At 41.9% G+C, this 20,348-nt stretch overlaps 1 protein-coding gene across 1 annotated transcript; it reads right to left on the bottom strand.

The window, feature by feature from the left end:
- Nucleotides 1–775: 775 nt before the first annotated feature.
- LOC112225669 (guanylate-binding protein 1) lies at nucleotides 776–15,155 on the bottom strand. The gene is given in 10 exon segments (XM_042306756.1): nucleotides 776–1,460; nucleotides 3,715–3,817; nucleotides 3,983–4,195; nucleotides 4,525–4,805; nucleotides 4,927–5,161; nucleotides 6,652–6,659; nucleotides 8,392–8,588; nucleotides 9,179–9,288; nucleotides 9,452–9,579; nucleotides 13,936–15,155. Coding segments are annotated over 10 exon segments (1,824 nt in total). The 5' UTR covers nucleotides 14,108–15,155; the 3' UTR covers nucleotides 776–1,083.
- Between the last annotated feature and the right edge of the window lie 5,193 nt (nucleotides 15,156–20,348).

Genomic DNA, 20,348 nt, shown 5'->3' with positions numbered 1-20,348 from the left:
AAGGCTGTTCCATGCGAGAAATTTCCTAGAAACGGAAGATTTTGAACAAATCTGTGTACTACTCCCTTCACAGAACAGAGCAAACTGGCTCTACCCAGAATAGAAAGAGGAGTGGGAGGCCCAGGTGCACAACTGGAGGACAAGTACATTAGTGTCTAGTTTGATAAACAGACACCTCACAAGTCCTCAACTGGCAGCTTTATTATATAGTACCCGCAAAACACAAGTCTCAACGTCAACAGTGAAGAGGTGACTCCGGGATGCTGGACTTCTAGGCAGAGTTCCTCTGTCCAGTGTCTGTGTTCTTTTGTCCATCTTCATATTTTCTTTTTATTGGCCAGCCTGAGATATGGCTTTTTCTTTGCATCTCTGCCTAGAAGGCCAGCATCCCAGAGTCGCCTCTTCACTGTTGACGTTGAGACTGGACAGAGGAACTCTGCCTAGAAGGCCAAGCATCCCAGAGTCGCCTCTTCACTGTTGACGTTGAGACTGGACAGAGGAACTCTGCCTAGAAGGCCAGCATCCCAGAGTCGCCTCTTCACTGTTGACGTTGAGACTGGTGTTTTGCAGGTACTTTTTAATGAAGCTGCCAGTTGAGGACTTGAGGCGTCTGTTTCTCAAACTAGACACTCGAATGTACTTTACCTCTTGCTCAGTTGTGCACTGGGGCCTCCACCTCTTTCTATTCTGGTTAGAGACAGTTTGCCTCCCGGATATCAGTATTAAGATATAGGGTTCACAAAAGGTCAATCAATACAATTTATTTCATAAAGACCTTATACATCAGCAGTTGTCACAAAGTGCTTTACAGACACCCAGCCTAAAACCCCAAGGAGCAAGAAATGCAGAGGCAGAAGCATAGTGGCTAGGAAAAACACCCTAGAAGGCAGGAACCTAGGAAGAAACCTAGAGCGGAACCAGGCTCATGTGGCCAATAACGCCAGATACATTTTCAAGATGTTAAAACTTTCATACATAACCAGCAGGGAGAGATAAAAACAGCGATGGCTCTAGAGGACAAACACTTCAATGCTTCAAGATTCAATATCAGTTGGCTTTTCAGAGTCGGGCATTCGAAGTGGATCACAAGAGTGTACAAGAGTAATCTGGTTTAGCTTTTGAGCATTTCAATTCATCCAGCAGAGCCTCCTGATTCCGGGTATTGGCGTCTCTTTCCAATTGATTCTTCTTCTTTATTTCCTCGATCTCTTGTCTCATTAGCTCAGCCTTCTCCTTATGGCCATTCTCCAGGAGATCTTTCTGCTCCTGCATCCTGCGTTCCAGCGTCCTGTTGAACTCCTGCTGCTGTTGATTCCTCTCCTCCTCCATCTTCTCTTTCATCTCCTTCAAGTACTTCTCCTGGCTAATGCGATTGTTCTCAATTCTGCGCTTCATCTCTGCCTGTTGCTCCCTGAATGCTGCCTTCTCCTGCTCCAACTCAGCTGTTTTCTTCTTCTCAGCTGGAAGAGCCAAGGAGAAAGAGAAACAAGTAGGACAACTGGACAACTCATTTTCTCTTACAGATTCATGCACATTAAAACCTTCTAGAGTCTATTGGCACAACGGTGCGTCAATCTAAGTAACATAATACAATATACCAATTAAAATCTGTCAGTTAAAGCTAGAGATGTGTATATTTGCATTGGGCTGTGTCTCAATCCACCACATCTATCTATGTCGCCGCTCCTCATCAGAAGGTGGAAAGAGGCAGATCTACTGCCCTGTTTGTCAAACCAGGAGACATCCTGAAAATGGGTCTTCTCATTAAAACATTAGTATCCGAACGGTTTGGTCTACAAACTAATATGACCACTCTATAGAAAGGGGAGACTAAAGTGGAGACTCTCACTTGTTCCCCGTTTTGCTCTACGACCACAAGTGTGAAGGTATCCTGGTACCAGTTTAAAAAAGGAGGTAGCTTTGTGCCAACAAAAAAAATGGTTAAATATTTGTCAAAAAATACATATTTTTTATCCCCCCCTGAGCTTATATCTCCTAGATTTAGGAGAGACATTTCATAACCTTATTACATATGATTTCATTTTTGACTGTCTTTTTTTGCCATTTAAGAGTGTGTTATTTAATGTGTTTCTAAGGCCGAATTCAATATTTGATAAAATAATTGTTTTATATATACTTTTTTGTAATTAAAGAATTAATCAAACAACAAATGGGCGAGATGATCGTTGCTGGACCAGGCAAACCCATTTTGAGTTATTTTGTAAATCAACTTTATTACCCTGTAAATTACCCACAACAGCACATATTGCATGTATGAAGTTTGAAGAGGGGCCATTATTCAGTGCTTTGCAGTGGTGGACTGCTTCATAGCTAGGGCCTGGTCTATTCCCCTTGATTTTAAAGAGTAACTGCCTGTAAAAAAACAGACTTCACATTTAGTTAACAGCCTATGTGGCATCGATATGAGTCCAACATTTATTCTACGATAAAATGTACTAAAAAGTGTAAATATGATCATTTTGGTCATGAAGTCAGTCTCGCACAGAACAGATGTAAATGAAGGTTGGGTTTGTTGCAACCCTGCCCACATGCCCACTGCTGGCAGCACTCAGGTAATCATCAATTCAGAATGCAGCTGCATGCAACCCGATCTCAATGCCTGTGGTAAATTTGTGTTCAATTTGGATATCCCTATGGGGCTAGTTAATCGGGCACCAGATTGGTATACAGTGCATTCAAAAAGTATTTATACCCCTTAGACTTATTCCACATTTTGTTGTTGTTTTGTTGATTTTTTTTTTTTCTCTCACCTACCTACAAATAATAACCTACAATGACAAAATGTTTAAAATTAAAAATTAAATTAAAAATACAAAAATGTCCCCAGTTCTTAACAATTACAAGCATACCCATAACATGATGCAGTCACCTCTATGCTTGAAAATATGGAGAGTGGTACTCAGCAATGTGTTGTATTAGATTTACCCCAAACATAACACTTTTCATTCATGACAAAAAGTGAATTTCTTTGCCACATTATTTGCAGTATAACTTTAGTGCTGCAAACAGGAGGCTTTGGAATATTTTTGTTCTGTTCATCTTTTCGCTCTGTCAATTAGGTTAGTATTGTGGAGTAACTGCAATGTTTTTGAGCCATCCTCAGTTTTCTTTTATCACAGCTATTAAACTCTGTAACTGTTTTCATGTCACCATTGACCTAGTGGTGAAATCCCTGAGCGGTTTCCTTCCTCTACTGCAACTGAGTTAAGAAACACGCCTAAGAAGCACGCCTGTATCTTTGTAAAGACTGTGTGTATTCCATCCAAAGTGTAATTTTATAACTTCACCATGCTCAAAGGGATATTCATCGTCTGCTTTTACTCATTTTACCCATCTATCAATAGGTGACCTTCTTTGCGAGGCATTGGAAAACCTCCCTGGTCTTTGTGGTTGAATCTGTGTTTGAAAAAGTCCAGGGGTGGGAATACTTTCTGAAGGCACTGGAAAAGAATCATATCATTCAAAATAGCAGATACTAGCAAAATGCTTATTCATGAAATCTGTCATAATTTATATGTTCGAGTCGGCCACTAATAGTACTTTTTACTCCACAATACTTAAAGTTGTATTTTTGGGCGGGGCCTGGCATTAGGGTGCGGGGCCACTGGTCTTGTTTGCATCTTCTAAACATTAGCCTACCACAGTTGATTTTTATTTTATAATTGGAAGAAAAAAAATTGAGGTGTGGCTTACCTTGGATTTGTTTATCTTTTTTAGTCAGTTGTTTGTCAGCTTGCAGGATGGAGTTGGACTCTGCACTCTTGTCCTTCAGGAACTGCTCCAGAACCTCCTCAGCCTGCAGAAAACAGGCCTTACAGGTTGTTGTATTGATTTGGATTCAAACTGTAACCAGGTGACTACAATTAGTTGAAATGTTGGTCATCATTACTGATGAATGATGGATGTTTTTTGATTCTCTAATACACTACGTTGTTGATGTTGTTTGGTTTCCAGCTCTTACCCTGACTCCTTTGTTGGGTTTGGCCTGGTACTGTGCCAGTATGATGTCATGGTGATAGCAGTAAAGCTCATAGCCTCCTGGTGTGGCGTACGTCCCCTCCTTTATCCCCTGATCCATCTGAGCAGACAGCTTCTCCAGAAGAGCCTTGCACTTCTTCTCTGAGGCATCCTTGTTCTGTTTGAAAAGGTCGGCGGTGTGGTTGCTAATTGCCTCCTGAAAGATTTATTGGGAATTTTCAGATTCAGGCATATGAACCCCGGTATGCCATGTTTCTATAGTGATAAATTGTTACATATTGGCTCCATATCTATATTAGGTTTTTATTCAATATAGTGTAATTTTTAATCCAAGATTAACAATCTAATCTGAGCAATGATTTTCACAGTAGTGTTCTTTTGTATCAAGAAGTTAATTGATTGAGGAATTGCACTGATTGGCCATATTCCACCTGGTGTCCCTGGTGTTACTGTTGATGATTATAATTGTGTTGCATAAGCTAATCAATCATGTACCAGGCACAGATCTAGAATGATGATCCATACCGCAAGAGCTTTCAAGAATTCCCCATTTTCGTCTTTGAAGGATCGCTTCATGAATGCCTTTGTGGCCTGAGTCTCTGAGCGAAGCTGGTTCTCTGACAGCTGATTGATGTTCACTGGGAATAAGGCCTTCACATCTTTCATTCCCTTCTGGTACACCGCCAGGCCCTCATCCACAGCAGCCTGGTTCTCAATTTTAGCAATGGCCATCACAGCATTCTCCAGACAGGGCACATTGCCTTTGGCTATGGTCTCCACATAGGTGGTGAGCAGGTGGCCCAGCACTGCAATCAGATAGAGATGGGAGGAAAAATATATATGTTTGTATTTAGTGCACAAAACATTTCAGAATTAACAATTGTATCCATTTTCACATACTGCACTGTAGGTAGATGTCTGACTCACTCTCTCCAGTCAATGTGTGTCCCCCTATAACAGTCTTCATACGGCTCTCCTGGAAAATGAAGAGGCAGAAAGTATCTGCGACCTCTCTGAAGCGTTCAGAAAGCTCAGCCTCGTCCATGGAGTCCAGTCGGTGCATGTTGTCAGGAGTTGTAGGGGAGGGGAACACAAAACACTTGCGTGAGGGGAAGAAGTTCCGGATGCACTCTCGCGGGAGGTTGTAGTCATTGATCTTTTACTAGTACCTGAAAGATAACATTGGCATTACTATATTTTATAGTACATGCAGATCTTGGGTACGTCCCAATAACATCTCCTTTCTCCTCCAACCTATCAGAGCTCTTGCACCATGAACTGACATGTTGTCCACCCAATCAAAGGATCAGAGAAGGCATCTAGTACTGAAAGCATAAGTTACAGCTAGTTAGCACTACAGTGTGTAGTGTGGTGCAGATTTTAACAAATTAATTTCTTTAAAAATGAAGGGGAAGTGATAGAGTGTATATTTTGTTGCATTTTTTCCCACTTTCACTTAGCTAGTGAATGCAGCTAGCTTGTTTAGCTTACTCAAACACCCGGCTAAAACAGAGAGGGATGCTATGTTACCTAGCTGAATATGTATTGCCAACACTGCAACTCTTCCAAGGTAAGCTTTTGGTTTCAGTAATTTATTGTCACTGGTTCCGCCGGTTTAACTGCTAACTGCTTGCTGACTGTTAACTGTAACGTTACTGCATGAATGTAGCGGGTTTAGTAACACCTTACTTCTATTAGCTATGTTGACTATGACGATAGCTAATATGGCGATAATGATGTAGACTGTGTGTAGTAGTTAGCGGTTATGATATGAAGGTTTGACTTTGATTTTTGTTTAGGCCTGGTCACAGACAGCTGATGTGTTGTGCACTGAAGTCTACAAGCAAAGGGAAAAGGTTTGAGGAGGAGAGCGTGAAGAGGTGAGAAGGAATTATATATATATATATATAAATATAATAAGCAAAAAAAACGGGGATTAACATACCTGCATTTGTCCAATAGAAACTCTCGGACTAATGATTGCACCCTAGTTTAGCTAGATGAAGGCAAGAATATTGAATGTGTCTGTCACCTTGATTCAACTCCAACTTGTCTCTCAACCAGTTTACGCTGTAAACTTTCATTCATAGGCTAGGTTGTAGCAACCTCATGTTAGGTGTTGGGAAAATTTGAGTATCATGTAGTAGCCTAACCTTATCAATGTTATGTTAAACTGGGTGAATGGAATATGAATGACAGTCATCCAATATGCTGTAATAGAAATAAGGTCACGCTCACAAAAAAAAAGAATCGTCCTCCCTCATCTTAAACGTCATTGACCGACGCTATTTCATTCATCTGCTTGCTCTTATATTTAGCCTCACATAACATAAGCATTACTAGGCATTACTATTACTTGAAGTGTTTTCCCATGCTCTTTTCAGGACAACCAGGGCTACAAGGAGAACAGAACAATTTGACATAAACATTTGCATTCGTGAGTTTAATTTCAAATGTTAAAAAATAAATGAAATACGGTCCGCCTTAACAGAAACCTGATAAAATATGAATTCATAAAAATGCTGTCCAGAAGACCAGAAATTGTTTTCTCAGTGGGAAATTAAAAAAAAAAACCTTACAGTATTATAGACACTCTGCCCTGGGATTTCCTATGATCTTCTATGTAGAAGAACCCCTTACAGCATCATCGACACTCTGCCCTGGGATTTCCTATGAACTTCTATGTAGAAGATGTAGAATTTTGCGCGTCTAAGCTTCTCATATTGGGGTCATAATGGTCATAATAATAAACACACAATGTTTAAAAGGGGTTGCGATTGTGGGACTCAAAGCGAGTCCCTACCCGGCTCCTGTGTGCTCTGTCGCCAGTTAGGGTGAGGCTGCTTGAAGAGAGAGGGCGGCTCCTGTGTGCTCTGTCGCCAGTTAGGGAGGCTGCTGAGGCTGCTTGAAGAGGCTGCTTGAAGAGGGGGCGGCTCCTGTGTGCTCTTTCGCCAGTTAGGGTGAGGCTGCTTGAAGAGAGAGGGCGGCTCCTGTGTGCTCTTTCGCCAGTTAGGATGAGGCTACCCGAAGAGAGAGGGCGGCCAGATTCAGTGGGTACCCCCTGCTGCCTGTGTCTGCCTCGGTCAAGCACCGTTTACCTCTCTTCCCAGACATGTTGATGAACGGTCCAGTCCCACCCCAGTAAACCGTTTCCTTCCTGGACTTTTGAGACTGGCCTAATTAAACACGCACAACATATAACTAGCTATTCCTACCTGCCCACAGTTGAGTTGCTGGGGTAGCTCTCTTGTTCAGAATATGTAGCTTAAAGTCGCTTGGTTATTCTAAATAGACTGCTTCGGTCAAAGATGCGAGCTAGCCTACATTGCCAGAGCCCTATTTGCTTCACACAGGTTATACAGTTTCATGGAAACACTACGTATGTTGGAAGGTTGTCTATGTTCAATATTCCCCCCTTTGTTACCCCACGTTCCACACTGTCAACGGTGTTTAGGGGCTAAATCAATCTCTCCAGGGTGAGAGTGAGAAGTTGGGTCTTTGTCCACAAGGGGGCGCCCCTTCCCCATAGGTGGCTCATTATTCATTGCTGATCCCTGCCTGTAGCTCACTGGTGTCTGGTGATACAGGTTATGGTCTCTATAGGTGATTAGTTGCTGGTAGCGGAGTTGAGGGAATGAGTAGGGTTGGACACGACCACCCTATTATCCCACACAAGGTCTCTGTGGTTCATATGAGCCCCCAAATTAGCTATCTGTCTCCAGCTCCACTCTTTTCATTCCTGGGAATTATATTCAATTACGATTCACTCCAGTCTGTTACAACAGCTGTCTGTCCCATTCCCAGCTATGTTACAAGGTATTTTGTCGCCAGTAGCTATGACTGGTCAGTAGGGTAACCTCCATGATAAGGCTTTTTCCCTTGGTCTATTTTTTAATGCATGCCTTCCAGCGCTGGGTACCAGCCGGTTGCCGGAACGCATATTATCTTCTAAACCGAGTGAGGCTCCTCACTGATCGCCAGAGCCTGTGTACCCAGAGAGCACCAGGATTTAGGCAAACCTTGGCACATGAACACAGGTTTTTCAGCTGAGTTCCACAGTGTTCACGGGTGTCAAGAGTGTTGTGTAAAAACTGGTGTGTCTCCCACATATGAGTTAGATGAAAAGTGTCCCATCTCCACGTTCAGACACACAGTTGTCAAGATTGGTGGAAGAATCTCTCCCTGTCTCAGGATTTCATTGTCCTTGTCAGGCGTGATTGTAGATCCTCCTGGTTGGTGGTGAGAATGCGACTCCCCATAGTATGTTGTACTCCTTCAGGGAACAGTGCATCATACCGTGGTATATTGTCTGATATACACACAGCTGGAATGCTGTTTAAGACAATCAGCATTGAGGTCTCAAACTACCTGGTTTATATTAATGAAAATCACCTTTCTTGAGTTGCAGGGAATTCTCCAGATACTGGTCTGGAGTGATTACTCTGCCGTCGATCTTGAGCTGTAGAGTGAAATCTCTGACGGTCCACACAAAATTAGGAAAGAACTGCATAAACTGTGTTCCCTCTCCTTCCTCCTCATCGTCAGTGGAAGACTTCACCTTGATCATCTCTGTCAGCTCGTTCACATATCTTTAGGACCGGTTGAGGATTGATATTGAAGATCCCAAAGCTCATGTCAGTGTCATGCACAGTTTGAGTTCAGGGGCTTGAATTTCAGGGAAGTTACAAACAAACAAACAAAATAAGTAATTTTCAGTTTAGAGTTCAACTGACACAGTAACGTCATTTGATTGAAAGTCACAGACAATGCTTTAAGTCAACATCAGCTCTTAAAGTTCACAAAAGCTAAGAGTCAATCCCGCGAATCGGCATTCTGTGATTTCTCAAACCCTTCACAGTTTCCAGAGAAACAAAATTACTACGTAGCACTGATGCAACATGCATATAGTATATTTAATTAATTGGAACATATTTAGGTGGCGCATTATTATATTTAAATTCTCTACCTTATCAATGATTAGGTCTAGCCTACAATTAAATCATGTTAAAAATATACATACAAATTCATGAAAATGTCCATCACAATTAGCTAGGCACTAATATGGCTGAGATTACTGTCAAAAGCCTAACAAACAAGCAAACTATCATATCAAATACCACAACAGATTATGTCTGCAAGATGCCACAGAATGGAGCCAAATGTTCAACCAAAAGGATACTGAAGCTTCTCCACAGCATCATTGTCGATGGTCCCTCGACTGTTGTAGACCAGAGTACTGCTTAACAGAATGGCCAGCGAGAAGATCCAGGCATCATTCTTAGAATCCCCCTGAAAAAAGTATCACAACATGTATCGGATCTCTGACGAAGTAATCATCTTGTTTAAATGATGAGGGTGCAGATACAGTGTGTTCACTGTGCTTTGTTAGTAAATGAAGGAATGTGAATATGTAATTGGATTGTAAAGAGATTGAACTTTGACCCCCTCCCACCTTCTCCACGTCCCCCAGTCCCTCCGTATCCAGCAGCACCAGGGTGTGGTCTGTTTTTTCAGGATGAGGGACACACCACATCCAGATGCCCTTAGTCTTAGACTGGATGGTGGCTCCAAGGGCAAAACCTAAATCAACAGAGATTGATGAGGACATTTACAGTATAAATATTAAACCAGCCTATAGCACTGTTACAGAGCTGGACCAGAGCTACTGCAGACCAGAACTAGCTAGTTACTAGCTACGACTTAGACCAGAGTTAGTTAGTATGGACCAGAGCTACTGCAGACCAGAACTAGCTAGTTACTAGCTACGACTTAGACCAGAGTTAGTTAGTATGGACCAGAACTAGCTAGTTACTAGCTACGCCTTAGACCAGAGTTAGTTAGTACGGACCAGAGCTACTGCAGACCAGAACTAGCTGGTTACTAGCTACGACTTAGACCAGAGTTAGTTAGTATGGACCAGAACTACTGCAGACCAGAACTAGCTAGTTACTAGCTACGACTTAGACCAGAGTTAGTTAGTACGGACCAGAACTACTGCAGACCAGAACTAGCTAGTTACTAGCTACGCCTTAGACCAGAGTTAGTTAGTATGGACCAGAACTACTGCAGACCAGAACTAGCTAGTTACTAGCTACGACTTAGACCAGAGTTAGTTAGTACGGACCAGAACTACTGCAGACCAGAACTAGCTAGTTACTAGCTACGACTTAGACCAGAGTTAGTTAGTATGGACCAGAACTACTGCAGACCAGAACTAGCTAGTTACTAGCTACGACTTAGACCAGAGTTAGTTAGTATGGACCAGAACTACTGCAGACCAGAACTAGCTAGTTACTAGCTACGCCTTAGACCAGAGTTAGTTAGTACGGACCAGAACTAGCTAGTTACTAGCTACGCCTTAGACCAGAGTTAGTTAGTATGGACCAGAACTACTGCAGACCAGAACTAGCTAGTTACTAGCTACACCTTAGACCAGAGTTAGTTAGTATGGACCAGAACTAGCTAGTTACTAGCTACGCCTTAGACCAGAGTTAGTTAGTACGGACCAGAACTACTGCAGACCAGAACTAGCTAGTTACTAGCTACGCCTTAGACCAGCGTTAGTTAGTATGGACCAGAACTAGCTAGTTACTAGCTACGCCTTAGACCAGAGTTAGTTAGTATGGACCAGAACTACTGCAGACCAGAACTAGCTAGTTACTAGCTACGCCTTAGACCAGAGTTAGTTAGTACGGACCAGAACTAGCTAGTTACTAGCTACGCCTTAGACCAGAGTTAGTTAGTACGGACCAGAACTACTGCAGACCAGAACTAGCTGGTTACTAGCTACGACTTAGACCAGAGTTAGTTAGTATGGACCAGAACTACTGCAGACCAGAACTAGCTAGTTACTAGCTAGACTTAGACCAGAGTTAGTTAGTATGGACCAGAACTACTGCAGACCAGAACTAGCTGGTTACTAGCTACGACTTAGACCAGAGTTAGTTAGTATGGACCAGAACTACTGCAGACCAGAACTAGCTAGTTACTAGCTACGACTTAGACCAGAGTTAGTTAGTACGGACCAGAACTACTGCAGACCAGAACTAGCTAGTTACTAGCTACGCCTTAGACCAGAGTTAGTTAGTATGGACCAGAACTACTGCAGACCAGAACTAGCTAGTTACTAGCTACGACTTAGACCAGAGTTAGTTAGTACGGACCAGAACTACTGCAGACCAGAACTAGCTAGTTACTAGCTACGACTTAGACCAGAGTTAGTTAGTATGGACCAGAACTACTGCAGACCAGAACTAGCTAGTTACTAGCTACGACTTAGACCAGAGTTAGTTAGTATGGACCAGAACTACTGCAGACCAGAACTAGCTAGTTACTAGCTACGCCTTAGACCAGAGTTAGTTAGTACGGACCAGAACTAGCTAGTTACTAGCTACGCCTTAGACCAGAGTTAGTTAGTATGGACCAGAACTACTGCAGACCAGAACTAGCTAGTTACTAGCTACACCTTAGACCAGAGTTAGTTAGTATGGACCAGAACTAGCTAGTTACTAGCTACGCCTTAGACCAGAGTTAGTTAGTACGGACCAGAACTACTGCAGACCAGAACTAGCTAGTTACTAGCTACGCCTTAGACCAGCGTTAGTTAGTATGGACCAGAACTAGCTAGTTACTAGCTACGCCTTAGACCAGCGTTAGTTAGTATGGACCAGAACTAGCTAGTTACTAGCTACGCCTTAGACCAGAGTTAGTTAGTACGGACCAGAACTAGCTAGTTACTAGCTACGCCTTAGACCAGAGTTAGTTAGTATGGACCAGAACTACTGCAGACCAGAACTAGGTAGTTACTAGCTACGCCTTAGACCAGAGTTAGTTAGTATGGACCAGAACTAGCTAACTACTAGCAAAGCCCAAGACCAGAGTTAGTTAGTGTGGACCAGAACTACTGCAGACCAGAACTAGCTAGCTACTAGCTACACCTTAGAGCAGAGTTAGTTAGTGTGGACCAGAACTACTGCAGACCAGAACTAGCTAGCTACTACCAAAGCCCAAGACCAGAGTTAGTTAGTATGGACCAGAACTAGCTAACTACTAGCTACGCCTTAGACCAGAGTTAGTTAGTATGGACCAGAACTAGCTAACTACTAGCAAAGCCCAAGACCAGAGTTAGTTAGTGTGGATCAGAATTAAATGGTAAATAATGTATTGTGTCATATTTGAGTAACTTTTGTTGTAATTAAGAATAGTATATGTTTGTAAACACTTCTACATTAATGTGGATGCTACCATGGTTACGCATAGTCCTGAATGAATCGTGAATAATGATGAGTGAGGAAGTTCATACCCCCAAGACATGCTACCCTCTCACCATTACAATAACAGGGGAGGTTATAATTTTACATCATACCCCCAAGACATGCTAACCTCTCACCATTACAATAACAGGGGAGGTTAGCATTTTATATCATACCCCCAAGACATGCTAACCTCTCACCATTACAATAACAGGGGAGGTTAGCATTTTATATCATACCCCCAAGACATGCTAACCTCTCACCATTACATTAACAGGGGAGGTTAGCATTTTATATCATAACCCCAAGACATGCTAACCTCTCACCATTACAATAACAGGGGAGGTTAGCATTTTATATCATAACCCCAAGACATGCTAACCTCTCACCATTACAATAACAGGGGAGGTCAGCATTTTGGGGGTATTATATTTGTGAGTCTGTAAATTTCTCAATCATCATTATTCATGATTCATTCAGGACTATGTGTAATCATGGTAGCATCCTCATTAATGGAGACGTGTTTAGAAACATTATTTTGTTATTTACAATAAAAGTGAGTCCAAAATGACACAAAGCATTATTTACCATTCATTTCCATTTGGCTCAAAATAATCTGAAACACAACCAAAACCAACTGCAAATGGATCCAACAAGTTTGTAGTCACAAGGTTGATATAATCATTGTGTGCTAGGAATATAGGACCAAATACTTAACCTACTTTAATACACATGAATTTGTCCTCATACTTTTGGTCCCTGAGAAGGGGGAACTATGTACAAAAAGTCCTGTAATTTCTAAACGGTTCACTTGGTATGGATGAAAATACCCTCAAAATAAAGCTGACAGTCTACAGCTTAACCTCATATTCATTGTATCATGTCAAATCCAAAGTGCTGTAATTCTGCCCCCGAACAAGGCAGTAAACCCACTGTTCCTAGGCCACCATTGAAAATAAGAATTTGTTCTTAACTGACTTGCCTGGTTAAATGAAGGTAAAGGTAAAAAAAAGACATGTGCGTAATTGCAGGAAATGTGCTTTAAAATGGCCAACCTTTCTCACCACTGGGGCAGCAGGTTAGTCTAGTGGTTAGAGCGGTGGACTAGTAACCGGAAGGTTGCAAGTTCAAATCCCTGAGCTGACAAGGTACAACTCTGTCATTCTGCCCCTGAACAGGTAGTTGACCCACTGTTTCTAAGCTGTTTTTGTAAATAAGAATTTGTTCTTAACTGACTTCCCTAGTTTAAAAAATAGAAGAAAAAAAGGGATATTTTATCAATAATGACTAATTATGTATACATTTCAATCAGGACTGACTAATCAGAATACTATTATGTTACTGTGTAGATGTATGAATTTTCTTTTAATCCCAGTACTGAATATAATGTGTGTAAATAGAATCAAGAATTAGAACAATGACTGTCTGTTCCTTGGTAGAAATGAATGAACTTATCGTCAGACTGGCTAGAATGCTTATCTACACAGGAAGACCTTGGCTCGGTCATAAATGATCTAAATTGGGAGAGACAATGTGGGAAGGCTTGAGAATTATACAGCCATTGTACTGGAGTGGAGATGAGACAGGATAGTAGTAGGGGAAACTTAATGTACAGTGTTAACAAATACTGAGTGACAGATGATGTCAAAACAAGTTTGTAAAGAAACATATATTTGTCTCTTACCACTTCTCTTCTGAGCCAGCTTGTTCATGAGGTAGGACTTTCCGGTGCGATACAGCCCGACCACAGAAACAACTACGACTTTCTGTTTCAGTCCCATCAGGTAGTCGATGGCCTCTGGTTCTACGCAAAGCTCTCCGTCAGCGTTTTTAACGAGGCACATTGGGGAGTCCATGGTCAAGTGTCTTCACAAGATCGCTTAAAAGCAAGTTAATCACCATTCATACTTATTTAACCTCTATGATGCTATTCCTTCTCGTGTCAATAGCTAAATACAACACATTTTGCTATTATAAACCATTTTACTAAAAATGATCTGTAACAATAATAAATAGTAAATAGTTTGACAGCAACTAAAGACAATTCTAATGCAGGGATCTCCTGCTCCAGTCCAGTCGTGACTGGTTCTACAGGCTTGTATTGTAGTCCAGCACTAACATGTCTGATTCAAAATATCAAGGTCCAGGTTTATACAGGCTTCTACTGTAATCCAGCACTAACATGTCTGATTCAAAATATCAAGGTCCAGGTTTATACAGGCTTCTACTGTAATCCAGCACTAACATGTCTGATTCAAAATATCAAGGTCCAGGTTTATACAGGCTTCTCCTGTAATCCAGCACTAACATGTCTGATTCAAAATATCAAGGTCCAGGTTTATACAGGCTTCTACTGTAATCCAGCACTAACATGTCTGATTCAAAATATCAAGGTCCAGGTTTATACAGGCTTCTACTGTAATCCAGCACTAACATGTCTGATTCAAAAAATCAAGGTCAAGACTGAAGATCATCATTAGTAGATAATTTGACACAGGTTTGTTATTGCTATTGGTGTTTGTCAGAGTGATAATACGACATGAGAACAATTCTACAGCCAAATCAGGGTGGGGCAGCTGATATAGATAAACTCTAAAACATATTGATCATGAAGGAATGCCTGGGGTGACAAATGTTATAAATGCCTCTTCATAATTATACAACGATCAGAGTTTTTCAGTTTGGCATCTTTAGTACAAGCAATAGGAAAGTGGTCCCTGAAATCATTTTTAAAAACACCACTGTCCAAGCTCTTATGGAGTCAATTTGTCAGGATTAGGTCAACCAGCGAAGAGTTTGAAGATAATTTCCATGAATACCTGTGGGTTTGGAAATCAGAAGAGTCAGGTTAAAGTCAGGCTTGATACTCACGTATACTCGTAGTGTCGCTGAGAGTCAAGGATCCTCTGCAAACCAATTTGGCAATGATGGCAAAAGCAGTAAGCAGCAGGCTATTTAAAGGCTGCAGATACTGAAAGTGAAAGTGATCTTCTGTCTGATGAACTCTTTCATGACCTAAGTACTACAAGAACCCATCAATACAGGAACTGCTGTGGGAAACTAATCCAGATTCTAAGTGCCTTATATTCATGGGGGAGGATTTTGTGATGATAATGTTTCGTGGAAGGGGGATGCAGACGTTTGCTTTTGCCCGTGCTACAGACTGCTATATCGATCCACTAATTCAGAGCTAGCAAAGGCACAGAGCACTATTTTTTAGAGGATTTTTTTCTTCTTCACAAATTCTGATTTTTCAGGGTGTACTGCAACACCCTCAGCAACCTTAATTCCTTGTTGCAATGGTCCTAAGGTACTAGAGTATAGATCGACAGTAGGGGAAAAGGACCTTCTGCGGTTATATCCACGGGGCGCAAAAGTTCATTAAATATTGTCCAGCAATCCATTAAAAATCCATAAACAAATCATATTTCTTGCGTAATTTACATCGATTTTCTCTTTCATTATTTTGATCTATCTGGCATGAGTGTTTAAGCCTAGATTTTAGGGCCTAATTTTACCCACACCAAATAGCCTACAAGCCAATCCCCAAATGCTTTTGTGAATGGTTGATATGAGTTAATTCTCATTAATTAATTAAATAATATTTCATATTTGAGTGTTACTTATTAAATGCCACAAATAAACCATAACACTCTCTTTCTTGTGCCAAGAGACTACATTAATGTATATTTTATTCCAACCCAGCATTACCACGATATTAAAATATTTAAAGGACGACTGTTTTGGCCACGAGCTCAGGACTGCTTTATGAGAAAAATAACATGTCTCCGTCGTCGTTTTTAAAGAGACACATTCGGGAATCCATCCATTGGACCCTCTGTATCACATCAACCACAAGAGCCACTGCCTGTTCACCCCGCTATCATCCAGAAGGCAAGGTCAGTACAGGTGCATCAAAGCTGCGACCGAGACACTGAAAAACAGTTTCTATCTCAAGGCCATAAGACTGTTAAATAGCCATCACTAGCTGGCTACCACCCGGTTCCTCAACCCTGCACCGCCCTATATAGATACAGTGGTTGCTCCTTTAAAAGTTGCATCATACTGCAGCACACCTTGCGGGCTGCTGCAGCATTCTGTGGCACGTTATTTAATTGTCAGCCATTTTTTCTGTTAATGCAAGTTAGTTTGACTAACAGAGGGAATCTTTGAGAAGCATTTGATAGTCTTCCATATTGGCACTGGCGCTGTACAACGTGCTGTTCGGGAGTAGGCTACAGCATAAGAGGATTGTTTCCCTTCATTAGACAACTTTGTTAAAATATTTTTGTAAATCAGTGATATTTATTCCCATAGTAATTCGTTATGGATCCATAACTAAATCAACATCTGCATTTTGAAAGAGTAGGGTTTCCCTTTGTAGTCCGTAATAGTTTTCAAGCCCTGCCACATCCGACGAGCATCAGAGCCGGTGTAGTAGGATTCAATCTTAATCCTGTATTGACGCTTTGCTTGTTTGATGGTTCGTCGAGGATATCGGGAGGATATACAGTAATTATGGTCAGATTTGCCAAATGGAGGTCGAGGGAAGACTTTGTATGCCTCTCTGTGTGTGGAGTAAAGGTGGTCTAGAGGTTTTCCCCTCTGATTGCACATGTGACATGCTGGTAGAAATGAGGTAAAACGTATTTAAGGTTGCCTGCATTTAAGTCCCCGGCCACTAGGAGCACCGCTTCTGGATGAGCATGTTCTTGTTTGCTTATGGCCTTATAGAGTTGGTTGAGTGCGGTCTTAGTGCCAGCATTGATCTGTGGTTGTAAATAGACAGCTACGAATAATTTAGATGAGAATTCAATTAGTAGATAGTGTGGTCTACAGCTTATCATAAGGTACTCCACCTCAGGTGAGCAATACCTTGAGGTTTCTTTAATATTAGAAATAGCGCACCAGCTGTTATTGACAAATAGACGCACACCCCCACCCCTCGTCTTACCAGAGGAACCTTCTCTGTTCTGTCGGTGCATGGAAAATCCCGCCAGCTCTATATTATCCGTGTCATCGTTCAGCCACGACTCTGTGGAACATAAGATATTACAATTTTTAATGTCCCGTTGGTAGGATAATCTTGATCGTAGGTCATCGATTTTATTTTCCAATGATTGCACGTTGGCCAATGCAGTGTACCATGCAGAGGGTGAATGGGAAAGGCATTTGAACGGGGTATGGTAGTAGATGCCAGGCGCACCGGTTTAAGTGTTTCAAGAACTGCAACACTGCTGTGTTTTTCACACACAACAGTTTCCTGTGTGTATCAAGAATGGTCCACCACCCAAAGGACATCCAGCCATCTTGACTCAACTGTTGGGGGCATTGGACTCATCATGGGCCAGCATCCCTGTGTAACACTTTCCTCACCTTGTGGAGTCCACACCCTGACGAATTGAGGTTGTTTTGAGGTTAAAAGAGGGTGCAACTCAATATTAGGAAGGTGTTCCTATTGTTTTGTACAGTCAGTAGGTCCACTTCAAGGAAAATCTATGAAAAGCATCAGTGGTCCTTACAGCACTTTAGGATTATTGATTTGTGTCTGAGTGGATGATATAGGTACCATGCTCTGCTGGGTATAACGGGAAGTAATGTAATAATATAATAATGACAATGCTTTGTCAGGGATTATGATGAAAGGGGATCAATATAAATGAAAGACCGAATAGAGTGATATCCTGGTACATGGAGGTATACTGGAGACCAGGAGCGGCACCCTCCTTCCTGGCTGGATGCTCATTCTAGCCCGGCCAATGCGAGGAGCTGGAATGAAGCGCACCGGGCTAGAAATGCGCACTGGAGACACCATGCGCAGCTCTGCATAACACGGTAAGCACAAGGAGTTGGCTCAGGTCTTCTACCTGACTTAGCCAATCTCCTCGTGTGCCCCTCCCAAAATGTTTCTTGGGACTGCCTCTCAGGCTTCTGTGCTAGCTGTGTACCCATATATCATCACCGTTCCTCCTGTGCCCTCTCCACCTGCTACCATGGCAGGGTCTTGTCCCCTGCCATTACCTCCTCCCAGGTCCAGGATGTTTTACCGTCCAGTATTTTGTCCCGAGTCCACAAAGCACTTTTCCTCCTTATCACGCTGCTTGGTCCTTTTATGGTGGGTTATTCTGTCACATTTGTCTGATGGAGGAGAACAAGGCGCAGGGTGATGTGAATACATGATACTTTTAATAAAGACAGACACTAAACAAAATGAAAGTGACTGTTACGCACGCCTCTATGAAGAGGGAACGCAACCCCCTGCTACAACTAAACTCTCCGTGAAGTGAAAAAGGTATGGACTGTAGGTGTGAGTAAGAATGACAACAGGGAGAATGTGGTGCCGTTTACAAGGACTTTATTCCTTTACACGGTAATATGGGGAAAAGGGGCTGGATGGAACCAAAGCAAAGAAAGTAAATCTCAAAGCCCCCACCTCTCCTATCTTACCTGCCTACCCACTACTTACATAATTTAGCACCACCTGGTGCCCTAACCAAAATACAGGGGGTGGTCCGCCCAGGTCTTACCTAGTGTGCCTAGACAGTGAAAATACTACGGATATATGTATGCCCACGGGCCTCTTGCCTAAGCACTCCCAAGGTGCCTTCCCCTTTCCCCCTGGGAACAAATGAAACAGAATATTAAACAATTTCACAAACAAACTAAGAAACAAAGGCTATCAAATAAGCTCTATCTGAGCAACAAACTCACAGAACATACCACTTCCCAGCAATGAACTCACAGCAAAATCAACCTCTAGCAAAATCTCTCTCAGCAACCCCTACCGCCAAAACTCTAGCAAATCTCTCTAGCAAAATCTCTGCAATGACCTCCCAGAAAATCACTCTCTCCTGAACAGAACACTGGCTTTTATATAGCTTCAGAAGGAATGGGTAATTGGAGACAGCTGTGTCTTGACGAGGGGGCGGGGTCAGCTCTCCACTTAGCCATGGAGTCGACCAATCAGCTGCTTGAGGGATTTCAGGAAGCCATTTCCTGAAATAAACACATGCAAATACACAAACTACAACACATAATCTGGGGAACGTAACAGTGACGCTATAATATACTGAGTGCAAACACAGGCAACTAGACATAGACAATAACCCACAAAATACCCAGAGAAGATGGCTGCCTAAATATGGCAACGATAAACAGCTGCCTCTAATTGAGAACCAATCTAGGCAACCATAGACATACATAAACACCTAGATGGTAAACAACCCCATAAACATACAAAACCCCTAGACAGTACAAAAAACACATACATCACCCATGTCACACCCTGACCTAATCAAAATAATGAAGAAAACAAAGAATACTAAGGTCAGGGCGTGACATCTAAGCTGTTGTAAGAGGAAATGAATCTGTTCAATGTGTTTCATATCCCAAATGGTTATTCTTCAGACGCTGATACAGAGAAGCATGATAAGGACTTTGGTGTTTATGATTATCATAATAGTGCTTTTGGAAAGTATACAGACCCCTTGACCTTTTCCACATTTGGTCACGTTATAGCCTTCTTCTATAATTGATTAAATTAACAAAGCAAAATGACAAAGCAAAAACTGTTTTTAGACTTTTGCTCATTTTATAATAATAATAAAAAGCTCATATCACATTTACATAAGTATTTAGACCCATTACTCAGTACTTTGCTGAAGAACCTTTTGGCAGTGATTACAGCATTGAGTCTTCTTGGGTATGAGGCTACAAGCTTGGCACACCTGTATTTGGGGAGTTTCTCCCATTCTTCTCTGCAGATCCTCTCAAGCTCTGCCAGGTTGGATGGTGAGCGTTGCTGCACAGCTATTTTCAGGCCTCTCCAGAGATGTTAGATCGGGTTCAAGTCCGGGCTCTGTCTGGGCCACTCATTCAGAGACTTGTCCCGAAGCCACTCTAGGCTGTGTGCTTAGGGTCTTTGTCCTGTTGGAAGGTGAATTTTTGCACCAGCCTGAGGTCCTGAGCGCTCCGGAGCAGGTTTTCATCAACGATCTCTCTGTACTTTGCAGAGATAGGATTTTTTATTTATTTAATACATTTTAGAATAAGGTTGTAACAAAATGTGGAAAAAGTCAAGGGGTCTGAATACTTTCT

This window comes from Oncorhynchus tshawytscha, linkage group LG26 (assembly GCF_018296145.1).
Source record: "Oncorhynchus tshawytscha isolate Ot180627B linkage group LG26, Otsh_v2.0, whole genome shotgun sequence".
Classification (NCBI taxonomy): Eukaryota; Metazoa; Chordata; class Actinopteri; order Salmoniformes; family Salmonidae; genus Oncorhynchus; species Oncorhynchus tshawytscha.
The sequence above is the reverse complement of the archived record's forward strand: the minus strand, read 5'-3'. Positions and strand labels throughout refer to the sequence as shown.